This window comes from Anopheles merus, unplaced genomic scaffold, assembly GCF_017562075.2.
Source record: "Anopheles merus strain MAF unplaced genomic scaffold, AmerM5.1 LNR4000048, whole genome shotgun sequence".
Taxonomy (NCBI): Eukaryota; Metazoa; Arthropoda; class Insecta; order Diptera; family Culicidae; genus Anopheles; species Anopheles merus.
This window is the reverse complement of record NW_024427628.1, coordinates 20,698-34,219: the sequence shown is the minus strand read 5'-3', so window position 1 is coordinate 34,219 and position 13,522 is coordinate 20,698. Positions and strand designations below refer to the sequence as shown.

The 13,522-nt window shown below is 39.2% G+C and overlaps 1 protein-coding gene across 1 annotated transcript in view; it reads left to right on the top strand.

Moving 5' to 3' along the window:
- The window catches only part of LOC121601251, a 36,272-nt gene that overhangs the window by 22,587 nt on the left and 163 nt on the right, over positions 1-13,522 (top strand). The window contains exon 6 of the mRNA XM_041930068.1: positions 12,949-13,413. Within this exon, the coding sequence (XP_041786002.1) occupies positions 12,949-13,413 (465 nt within the window). The remainder of the gene's footprint in view (positions 1-12,948; positions 13,414-13,522) is intronic.

Here is a 13,522-nt window from a genome sequence, read left to right as displayed (position 1 = left end):
TGCTGTTTTAATGAGAACGACGATTCCACACTGTTGCTGTTTACAAGTACAACAATTATCCAAGTGCTTTTTCATAAGGAATCAGTTATCAATTGATCTGACATGGTATTACTTATCCATAAAGCATTTTTAAAATTACTGAGTCTATTTTTACTTCGATAAATTTTCGATAAATTTATTTTGAACCATACTTGGATGATATAAACAGAAACAGAACAACACAGAAAAACAGCAATAATATCTAAAATGTTTCTAAAACATTAAAATGTAATAATTTAAGCGCAATAATAAAAAACCGCATTCACCTGGCCCGCGGCACTCGATCATTTACTAAAGTTGGCCCATTGCCTCAAAAGTTTGTCGATCGCTGATCTAGATCAATCCTATATAAAATATCTAGATAGTCCACAAGAACGTAACATTACATAAAACCAAGCAATTTATATATCTGTGTTGACAATTCACTTGAATGAACGAAAGAGAAAACGTACAACAATCAATTATATAGTCGATGATCACGGAACTTTACTAGAAATGCCTAAGCAAGTACATGATTATATAGATATGCACTTTGAAAACTTACTCTCGATGGAAGATCCAATCCAAGAGTCTAATACTCTTGTTTATCGAGGATACCTGAGAACTGTGAAATTAATCGAACTATAACAAAAGAAATAACTACAAAGGACATTTACAACACAATGCAAAAATCATCCAAAAATCGTAGTACTGGGAGAGATGGACTGACAACTGAATTTTACATAACTTTCTTTGATGTAATACATAAAGAACGAAGTTTGATTATCAATGAAGCTCTATGTAAAAATATTCCGGACAAATACACCACAGGTGTTGTAGTCCTTGTTCGGAAAAACAATCTACAGAAGAAGGATATAGAAGCTTTTCGACCCATAACATTATTGAACATTGACATTAAAATCCTTAAAAGAATAATGAAAACAAGGATCATAAAAGCTATAGATCATCACAACAAACTAACAAACTCCCAAAAAAGTAGTAATAAGAACAATAACATTTTTCAAGCCCTCTTATGAATCAAAGACAAAATTCTTGAAATCAACAACAAAAAGAAAATAGGCAAAGTCATCTCGTGTCCAAGGCATTTGATAGAGTAAATCCGAACTTTTTGTATAAAACAATGCAAGCAATAGGATTTAATCCAAGCTTGATTCAATTTATTAGGAAAATAAATGCGTGCACATATTCTAGACTCTATATCTACGGAAGCCTATAAAAAAATCCCAATCAAAAAGTCAGTGCGGCAAGAAGATCCACTTGCGAAGCATTTGTTTGTGTTATACTTACATCCCTTACTAGAAAAATTAGAATCAGTATGTAATGGCTGTGACGACATCATAAACGCATATGCTGATGATATTTTTATCATCACAACAAACCAAGAGACAATTAATGACATTAGAAAATTATTTATTGAATATCAATCAGTATCAGAAGTTTAATTAAGCTCCGAAAAAACAAAAGGTCTGGACATAGGTTATATTACTAAGCGCAACAAATATAAAGTTCCTTGGATTAACACAGAGTATCGCTTAAAAAATTTGGGTATAATTTTCACCAACTCTCTAAGATTAACAATCAAGTTAAATTGGGATAGAACTACACAAACATTTGCACAACTAATAAGGCACCACAAACATAGATATTAAATTGCACCTGAGAGCCATATTAGCAAACACATTCTTAACAGCTAAACTTTGGTACATAGGATTAATAATATTAGCGAACAAAAAACACATCTTTGCTTAGTGAGTTCATGTAGCCTAAAGATGGACTGAGAGTCAGTATGAACCAACTTGGCCTATCCAAAGCTAAAGGAGGTCTAAATCTTCTTCTACCAAGCATAAAGCTACCAACATGATTGATCAATAGACATCTCAAAGAAAAAACTAATATGCCTTTTACCTCATGCTAAAAATAGACAAACATTCAATCAGTTTCCAAATTTTATCCATGTTTGGAAGTACAGTGGAGCGCCGTTTATCCGGGTACCTTATATCCGGTTGTCCGTTTATCCGTGCAGTTGAGAAATGACAGTCCAATACAATGGTGACATTGCGTTATGAGGAAGATATTTGAAAAAGCAGTTACAAAAGCACATTGTCATAACAAAAAAACGGCAAAAAAAAAACAAAAAATTCAAGCAAATTTCAAATATTCTTATGGAAAAAAAACATGAAGTTAATAAAATTGGGTTATTTTTATCAAGAAATAAGATACTGATCCAAATTGCACTTTTTGTGGAAAAAAGACAGTTATGAACACAAATTTGAAACGTGCAAACAAATTGAAAACTACTGGAGGATGTTTTCAGAAATAGTAACATTTAATAACATAAGGCTCCCTACATTCATTAAAATGTCCCAAGACCATAATTAAAAAAAGCTTGAATTCAAAAAAAACGTGCGAAGGTTATGAGTCTATTCATAAATTACATAGAACTATAGAACAACAGATACTCCAGGTATCAGATAAACTTGAACTTAAAGCTTTGATACGATAATTAGTAGATAAGAACACTCTTTTGTATTATTTTAATAAAAAAAAGTCGAATTTTACAGTAGATTTAGCGGGCAATCTCAATTACGTCCTGTATTCGGCGATAACTGGTCATTTTTGTCCTCTTTAGCAATTTTAAGGTTACCCACTCCAGGTCACACCATGCCTGTACATTGGCATTTTGTATTTTGGTTTCGGGCCTCTACCTTCATTCCGCCCGATTCCCACACTGCACATTGGGCAAACGCCTGTATAAAAATCGAAAAACCAACTTCATCGCAGGTTAACACCATAATCATTTTCTCAAAATAGATACTTAAACTTAGTTGAAACCAAAATTATTCACGTTTTTATCTTAAACTTACTGAGATATAGGCCATCATAGTATAAACTTTGTGTTTTATGTCCCAAATTTGAGCTATTTTTCGACCAAACATAAACCATCATATTTTAATATATGATCGTTAGATTTTGGTAATCAATGTGTCGTTGGAAAGGTTTTTTATCATACTTTGATTTAATGTCTGAATATTTAGCAGAAAATTGTTTTTAAAGTTTATAAATGATTGAAAACCAAACATCACTACCGAATTGTTTGATATTTTCATTTTGGAAAGTGATTTTTTTTTCGACTCGATTTCACTCGTGAGTCGTATATAATAAGAAGTATCAACATTTTTCCTACGTTTTGACGTTGAAACTAACTGCGATCATCCGCGACCCCGAAAATTATTAAACTGAAAATAGCGCGAGCGATTTTGACATGTGTTGTTGTATGAGCCATACACCACCATCATGCAACTAGGGGAACTGGGGGTAGTTTCGACACCTTAAGGTTTTCCCCTGATTGCAATACTTTTGCCAATGTAAACTTACAGCAGACATCTAAAAAGCTTTTTTGATTCATTATGTACCATCTTACGAGAAACTACGGTTCATGAATTGATTTTTGATAACATTTTGATAAAAATAAAAAAGGGTGTTTTTTGTTGCATCAAGACTGCAGTGCGGGTAAGATCGACACCATGATGTGGTAAAATCGAAACCTTGTGGGGTGATTTCGACACATTGGTTTTAGCTTTTAAAATAACAAACTCTGATGGCCTGTAGTTTTTCATTGAAGTTCAACAACGTATTTCGTACCGATTTTATGAAAAATAAACAAAAACCATTATTGAAATATGCGAAACAAATGAAGTTACAAGCAAGAACAAAAATTTCATTACAAATAGCATCGGATCAGACTCCATATAGTAGAAACTGCGGTGGTAGCATCTGGTTTACGGAATGAATGGCTAAGATTCCTTTAAAAATAACCTGGCACCCAGTATTTTCCAGTAATCTTCTTCTATTTTTTCATAAAATCGAAGGGTGTTCAATTTTATTTTTCTCTGCCAACTCGAAAGCCAAAAGTCGAATATGGGTCAACGTGATTCCAAACCAGCGACAATTTTTTTCTTCAGTTAAGGGTAGGCTTAACTGAAGAAAAAGCCTAGGGTAGGCTTAAGCCTAAAGTAAGCCTAAAATATGATCAAAACCATAACAATATTAATTTTCATAAGACTAAACCATATAATAAGTACATGTTTTGAATATGATTTCGGCAAACGTTCTATGAGAGAATAATAGCTAAATTCCATAGTTATAACCTCCTTGGTTTGTTGACATCGCAAGTTTTAAAGCTTCTAAGATATTTTTAATTGCGTGTTTGCCCAGTTTGATCATTACATTTCCTGTACATAGTTACAAGACATCTATAAAACATATAGGCACTTTCAAATTACGATGTAAAAAAGTTAACATGCTACAAATAAGCATTACACTACTACCGAGTGTGGTGTCGATTTTACCCCTATTAGCCACACATGTTTTAGTGACATTTTTTACTGTTTAGTTTAGCGGAATTTGAGGCAAATGCGATAGGGGCAAGAGTGCCATCAAGCATTTTTTCGTTAAAAACATTAGTTAAATGATCAATTTTGTATACAGTTGGTTGCTTTCCAATGACTAGGTATACTGAGCCGAATTTTATAAAGATTAATCGATATTTCCAATTGTTTTGAACTGATTTATGTTGAATATTATATTTTTTTAATCCAACCAAATAAGCTCTCAAAAATCATGCGAACAATCAACCGAGAAAATATTTACACCAACGTAAAGCTGAGAAAACGTGAAATTTTTTGTGGAGTTAGTTGAAAAAACTTTCTTTTTGTCACTGAAAAATTTAAGTTCAAAAAAGTTACAACTTTTGGGGCAAAAGAGCCATCTCTATTTGGGGCAAGTGTGCCACCATCTTTCATTGGCGGGAGGTGTTAAAAATGTAAAAGTTGTTGTAGCGTGCAACGGTATGGTGCGCTATTACGAGCGAATTCCACCCCGGAAAAAGCAGACCAGCAACAAAATATATTGCGATACAGTTTGTGATGAAAAAGGGTTCATTGGTGACTGACATGTAGGAATACATGCACTAGTGCCACAAACGAAACTATTTCCAATTATTTAAGAAATACGTTTATTTTAACCAGGTGGCCGTCTTGCCCCATACGAGTGGCACTCTTGGCCCATAGCCCAAAACACAACGTCTTTTTGGACCCTTTTTAAAACGCTTCATAAACAATTTTGTTTGCACGTTTTTCAAGCGAAACTCATTCATAAGTGAGGAAATAGATGTAAAATGGTTATGAGATTTAAATCGGCTTTTGAAAAACACGTTTTAGTGAGTTAAAACATGAAATGCTTAAGGTGGCATAGTTGCCCCAAATTCCGCTAATATAAAAAATACGCACTTTGACACAGAACAAATCAAAAGTGTTTATAAAACAACATTATTAACACGGAAACTTTTTACAGTTACAGTTGACAGCTGACGACTGAGTGTGTTTTCTCACTGTGCTCCGCGTAAATTCGTGAATTATTTTCATGCGTGTACTTAGTATACTCTTGGCCGGTCGGGCTCGGTGTGCGTGAGTTTATCTCACTCCCGCAAAGGCCGTCTCACCATCGTCCTGAACTTACCAACACAAACACACCTATACCTGTTCGACGTAGCCCGATGCACCCTGTACAATTATCACCCGATATGAATTGTACCTTAATATCGCCTGCTCCACCAAAAACAACTACAGCTACACCAAACACCGTTAAAATGCACCAAACTACTATTCAACACTTTTTTCTTAAGTAACAATCACACAACTGTTTCCTCAAAAGGCACTGTGCCACTGAACCTGACTAGTCACTTGTTTACACGAAATAACAACACGTCAACGACACGATCTCTCACCGATGACCATGCACCAACACGCTTACCCCTCAATGTCCGTACCACGTCTATAACTGTATACTATCAGAACGTGCGAGGTTTACGATCCAAAGCTGATGAGTTCCGTTTAACTGTATTAGAAGCGGACTATGATGTTGTGGTACCCACTGAGACTTGGCTCGATCCCAGCCTTCCCACAGCTCTCCTATTTGGCGATGCGCACTGTGTCTATCGATGCGATAGAAATGCCGCAAACAGCTCTCTATCTCGAGGCGGTGCAGTACTAATTGCGGTGAGTTCCGCTCTCATGCGCTTCCAGTGCTTGCGCAAACACTTGAATTCGCTTGCATCTGCATTCAGCTCCCGACGTACCGATTATACATTGCTGCTGCCTACCTTCCTCCTAACCACAGCACGGACGAAGGAAAAATAAATGCATTACTAGACACCGTCAACAGCATTTGCGACACACTAGGTTCAATTCGACAGATTCGTGCTCGTGGGAGACTTTAACCAACCCGCTCTTTCCTGGTCGCCTGCGCAATCGAATCATGAAACCCCTTTTGTGTTTTTTGAACCTCATACTAGTTCAGTTCGTAGCGCCCAATTCGTCGATGGACTGCACCAGAATGCGCTTTACCAACTTAATAACAACACTAACTCTATGGGGCGCATTTCAGACCTTGCATACGGAAATTGGTCAAGTGCAACAACAACAAGACGCTCATACGCGTCAGCGAGCACCCGCTGCTGCTAATAGACTGCTATCACCCACCGCTCGAATTTGATTTGGAAATCACAGCATCGTCTATGAATCACGCTACCACTGTTACGGAAATAAAGCTCAATTACGCAAGTGCTGACTTTACTAAACTCAAGAGACTGATCTGCTCCTTCAACGAATCCTTTGAATGCTCAAACTATACATCCATTGACCATGCCACGAACGATTTCTCAGAGTTTATGTGGGCCGCATTGCGTGAATGTGCTCCTATTAAAAAGCCCCATCGCGGATCGCCGTGGGGTGACCACACATTGCATGCCCTAAAAAAAGCAAAGCGAGCCGCTTATTTGCGCGCTAGTCGGTCCACACTGTCTCGGCTTTACTACAATGTTGTTCATGCACTTTCTTCTTCTTCTTCTTTGGCTCAACAACCGATGCCGGTCAAGGCCTGCCAACCCACTTGTGGGGTTGGCTTTCAGTGACTTATTGATTTCCCCCCATAGCAGGATAGTCAGTCCTACGTATGGCGGCACGGTCTATTTGGGGCTTGAACCCATGACGGGCATGTTGTTAAGTCGTACGAGTTGACGACTGTACCATGAGACCGGCTACACGTTCATGCACTTTATCGACGTTATAATAGAGTCTGCTATCGTCGATATATACGCCACACTGAACGAAGGTTGGGAAAGTACCCTCGCCGCTTTTGGAGCTTTGCCGACAACATGCGCAAGTCAACTGGCCTCCCCGGGACTATTCGGTATAAGGATAATTGTGCACACTCGCCATTAGATATTTGTGAACTGTTCGCCACGCGTTTCGAGGATAGCTTCATCTCTAACATCACACATCCGGAGGCTGTTGCTTCCGCACTCGTAAACACTCCGGCAGATGCAATTCATGTCACGCTACCTATCGTCACCGAGACCCTGGTTACCCAAAAAATCGAGCGTCTCAAGTCGTCATACTCCGAGGGGGCAGATGGTATCCCAGCGACAATTCTCAAGCGTTGTGCCGTATCGGTAGCTCCTGTTTTAACTAAGATTTTTAACGAATCTCTGCGCACAGGAACCTTTCCATCACTGTGGAAGGTCTCATGGCTAACACCCATCCACAAAAAGGGCAGCAAAAACGAAGCAGTGAACTATCGAGGTATTACCTCTTTAGCTGCCTGCGCCAAAGTGTTCGAGCTCCTCATCTATGAATCATTAATAGCATCTGCCGGCAAATACATCAGCACCAACCAACATGGATTCATGCCTAAGAGATCAACTACGACAAATCTGATGCAATTCGTTAGCGGCTGTTATAAGTCCATTGATGATGGTATGCAGGTTGATGCCATTTACACGGACATTAAGGCGGCTTTTGACAGTGTGTCCCACAACATTTTTCTGGCAAAATTGATAGACTTGGATTATCACCACCCCTGGTAAAGTGGATGAAATCGTATTTATGTGGTCGTTCGTATGCAGTTAGAATGGGCTCCCACCAATCTAGATCTATCGGTGCCTCTTCCGCCGTACCCCAGGGCAGCAACCTGGGGCCTCTGTTGTTTCTGCTCTACATAAACGACTTGTGCACGGCACTCCCGGATAATAGTTGCCTACTCTACGCAGATGATGCTAAAATCTATCGTGAAATCCGTGAGCCCGAGGACCATCTTCAACTTCAAACCACTTTGACTGAATTTGTCTCCTGATGCAAGCGTAACGCACTAAGCGTCTGTATCGATAAATGCGCCATAATCTCATTCAGCCGTTCAAGAGCTCCAGCGCTGTTTAATTATACGCTTGATGGTCAGAACCTCGAAAGAGTGAATTGTGTAAAGGATCTAGGAGTCCTCCTAGATGCTAAACTCTCCTTCGAAGAACAGATAGACCAAGTAGTCGCTAGTGCCAATCGTCTACTTGGCTTGGTCATAAACATGACGCGCGAGCTTCGTGATCCTATGTGTTTCAAGACACTGTACTGCGCACTTATCAGACCACTGCTGGAATATGCTAGGATTGTTTGGTGGCCAGCATCTACTCGGGCACTTGGGCGGCTAGAATCCATCCAACGGGAGGCAACGCGCTTCGCCCTTCGTGATTGGCCGGAACCATCGATTGTCCCGAGTTGCTTTCAAAGATTCACCTCTATGTTCCTGCCAGAATACTCCGTCGCCGACCAATGCTGGCAGTCGCTGAAACCCGAACAACATTTGGCTCTCGGAACCCCCTTCTTTGTATGTGCCGTCTATTAAATTCAGCAGACGATTAGAACGGTCAAAAAATTTAAAATTATTGGCGCCCATTTTCTCGTCCGCTTCTTCTCCCTCCCTCACCCTGCCTTGCCTTACTTGCGCTTCTGCCCGTGTCTTCCGCCCCCAGCTGATTGGCTGTTGCGGTGTATGCGTTGATTCATATATGTGCATTGCGGTTGTGTATTGTTATTGGTGGGTGTTAGCATTTATTAATTAGTGAGTGACCTTGAGACGATGCGGGAGAAGCTGGATTGGGATTCAAAGTGTTATCGGTGTATTGATAGTTTATTTTATTTCGTGCCGCTGCTGATGAGACCATTCGATGCCCCTGTCAATCGAGGGTGAAGAAGCCTATTTCAAACAAGTGTAGGAGAACGTCTAACACTAATCTAATATTTTTTTAATTTGAACATGTTTGATGCTTCAACGACCTTCTAAGTATCATGTAGCTTAATGTATAGTGGCAATACATTTTTTTTTAATGTGCCGAGATCTTTCTCGAGTTTTCGGGTCTCGATAAGGTAGCCGTAATCGATCATGCTGGGAGGGGAGGGGGAGTGGTCTGGTTGGGGGGGGGTGGGGGAGAGTGCGTGCTTGCGTGCGCGCTTTCGTGGGTGCGTGCTTGCGTGCGCGCTTGCGTGCGCGCTTGCGTGGGTGCATGCTCGCGTGCGCGCGTACGTGCATGTGTGTGTGCGCGCACGTGTGTGTGTGCGCGCACGTGTGTGTGTGTGTGTGTGTGTATGTTTGTCTATGTTTGTGTGTGTATGTGTATGTTTGTCTGTGTTTGTGTGTGTGTGTGTGTGTGCGCGCACGTGTGTGTGTGTGTGTGTGTGTGTGTGTGTGTGTGTGTGTGTGTGTGTGTGTGTGTGTGTGTGTGTGTGCTTGTGGGAACCCCAAAACTATTTGATTCTGATGCGTACATTTTCATCCGCTACAGCTACAAAGTCCATGCATTTTCGATTTCGCTACCTGAGAGACAACACAACTATCGGATTGGCACCACGATCTTTGCGATCGGTTCTGCTGTTGGGGGTGTTAAAAAGAAACACGATCGAAGCAAACGTGCCTTTGATATATTGCACATTTATTTCTTATTCAGCTAGCGGACCCAAGTGGAAACAGAACTTGAATTGAATTCATACAAAAGAGGATTCTGGATTTGTTTTTAACGGTGCGCGTATGGTGCTGCACCTGTCCGTCCAGAATCTGGTGGCTTGTTGGTTTGTAGTCGTTATCATGACGCCGATTGCCGGCAATGCCTTGGAATGAGTTCGGATCGGTAGGTTCATGTTTTGGTCGATTGCATTCCGTCGATTTGTCGCACCACAGTGCTAGCCCGACAGCAACAAAGTCAAGACAAACTCTTCCCCGGGTGTGGAATGTTATGCTAAGTTCTTCTTCTTCTTCTTCTTCTTATTTGTATTATTATTATTATTGTCATTACGGCCTACGCGACCGTGCAGGCCTTTTCAGGACTTGAATACCACGTAGCCGGATAGTCAGCCCTTGCTACGGCGGACGGTTCATACGCGGTTAGAACCCACGACGGGCATGCAGATGTCCGGAATGATGGCGGTGCCGCGGGCCCGCTCCTATCCGGTACATACGCAGCAGGCAGGAGGAAGGATGCACCTCCACAACAAAAAACCACCGTCATGAACCAGCGGCGGATCTAACGGTAGACGGACTAGGCGGTCGCCGAAGATCTCTAGTCTGTAGCATGCCGTATGTCCACAAGTGGACAGAATATTAGCGACAGGGCCCCCGGAAAGATGGTCGTTGGGGCCCCGTCGCTGGAGAACCATCTGCACTCCATCTGGAGAACCATCTGCACTAGCGCTATGGATTAGCATTGCTGCCTTCCTCACCGTTTCCGAGAATCGAAGAAGCGTCGTTCCGTTCTTCGCAGATTTTTATGCTTTCTCCAGTGGCTGGTCGGTCCATGAGTTCCGGTTTTCCTTTTTTAATGTTGTGTGATGCCTTCTGTTAATCAACAATTAACCCTGTCTGTCTGAACAAACGTGATTAGCAGATGCAAATTATATTTGTCACGGGGTAAAGTCTTTACAAGTTAGTGTCATAATGCTAAATCACCAAAAAGCAATATTTTTAAAAGCTTTTATTGTCGTTTTTCATCAGTTGTTTTCTCATATAAAACATCCGAAAATATAAAGAATGCATATTTAGATAGCTTAAGATCCATAGTAGCCAAATTAGATCCCCAAACGAGCGCACGATTGAAAATTAGTTTGTACAAATTTGATAGAAATCATGCCTAAAATGGTTCTGAAATGTGTTGTCACACCTCCAGTTTCGATATTATATTGTTTAATAATTGAGTAATAACTTATAATTAGTATTTATGTCAAGTGTCCATCTTTCCTGTAATGTCCGTCTTTACCTATCATCCTCTAGATAACGATTTTTAAAAACGCTTTATGATATGATAATTTGGAATTGAAGTATCGATAACCGGTACACGAAGTATAGTGAACCGGAAAACCCCCAAAAAATCCGGGAAAAATCGGAAAAACCGAAAATTTAAAATCCTGATTCGAGTGGCCACCCTGGTTTTCTTTTCTTTGCATTCTTTAGCATAGTTTTATGACTGTTTCTGCAATACATCTCATTATTTCTTTCTACGTGATCTATCAGTTTTATAACTTCTGTTAATGGTTTCTCGAACATAGTTCTCTTAATAACGTCATTAATGATTATCGTTTGCTTATAATTTTTATATTCATTCACATACTGATTGTTCATATGTTCTTCACGATTTTCGTTAGTGAACTCTTAATTTTCGTCAATTATTATTTCTGAGTTTTTACGTAATCTTTTTATTTCATAATTTGTATGCTCGTTAATGGGTTCATTAGATTTAGTATTAAAGCTCGTTCTGCTGTCGAATAGCTCATTCTGTTACTCTATATAATATTGCCCCAGTTGCACTTGATTGTTTTTTTATCAATGTTTACATATCCTTTATCATTTTGATTATAAAACTTATTTTCATACTTTTTATTACTATAGTTATTATTATTTTTTATGAGTGAAATTCGGGCTTTTGTGTTTTCTGTTTCTTCTGAGTGCTGATTATTTACTTCAGCGCAATAAATTGCACTTTTGGGATCGCAATGCTCTAGAATTTTTGGGTTTCCTATTTTGGAAATTGTACCCGATTTCCTCGCTAGGATGTCTGTTTTGAACATTTCCTATATTTTTCTTTCTGAAGTTACTGTTCTGTTGAGCCTGAGATCTCCAGTTAATATTGCTTTCCTGAGGTTGAGACCTCCAGCTGCTGTTATTTGAACGATGCTCGTCCTTTATCGGATTATTATTCTGAGGTTGGTAAAAGCTATTCTATTGGTTGTCCTGACTAATCTGCTTGTTATCAAAATCCATTTCTTGCAATTTTTATTTATATTGTCGATATAGACAATAATTTCAGAGTCTAAGGTAGGAATCATACCTGACAGAGCTATTGCCTGATGCATCTCGTTTGTTAACCATTTTCCAAAAGCTTTCATTGCCATCCTATTTGTTTTTCGGCTAGCCAGCTCTGGGAGGACATTTTCATTTAGGTAAGCTTGCTCTAGTTCTTCTGCTATATCTTGATTTTTTTCACCAAAATCCTTCACTGTGGTTTTTTGCTTCATGGCATATATGGCTATTACAATGTCTTAGGGTTTCTTAAAATGTGCATTGATACTTATCAAAAGGTCGTCAATGCTATTCATAATTTTTTTTACAATCTTTCTTCGTTGTCCTTTTAATTTGGATTGAACAATTCCGGGATTAGGTGGTGATGTTGGTCATCTATGATATTAAAATGATGAATTGAATACATTTCCTTGTGAAGCCCCGCTGACCATAATTTTTTCACCGTGAACAAAGCGGGAAATCACAAGGAAATGCATTTAATTTATTAATTAAATGTTTTTTAAGTCTAGATCGTTGGGGAATTGAATATCCTTTATTTTGGTGTACGATACGCAATATTCTGATAAAAAATCACGAAATATACCAGAAAACACTAAAATTGACGTTCAATTTCACTGGGGCTCTAACGCAGGCTTTATAAACTCGTTATAAGGAGGTCCGCTGTAATTAATTCATCCGATTGTGGTATTCTAATGTGAATGAATTAATATAGCTTTTGTATCTGTTTTTAAACAGAATGTACCTGGTTTACCTTCAACGGCAAGAAGAGAAAATGCATGCACAAACAGCGTTATTCCAGGACAAATTCAAACTCTCATGATTCGTAATAATTTGCTCAAGGTACAAAGTGTACCACCAACGGCATTAAATAAACTTTCTCAACATACAACTATTTCGGCTGGGTCGGTAGGCGCCAGCGGTGCAGGAAGTTTAGTTAAAACATCCATTACAACAATAACAGCCTGTGCGGGAAGATGCACTACAGCTCAACCAAGGCAACAGCAACAAACGCAGGAAGCTCAGACGCAGTATCCTCAGCAAACTACACAGAAACAACAGCAAAGTAAACAGCATGGCTCTGCTGGAAGCGCCATTTTTTTCACACCAAATGTAGCTGCTAATAACAAACCATTAAGTGCGATGAGTATGGAAGATAAATCATTTGTCAAAATACAATCCTCAAATACTGAAATAAGTAATGTAAGTATTAAAAACTTTTATAATACAAAAGGTTTTCAAATGTGATTTAGTGCATTTATCTGGAATCTATTTCAGATTTTTGTAAAAATATCCAATTTTGTATTGAAAT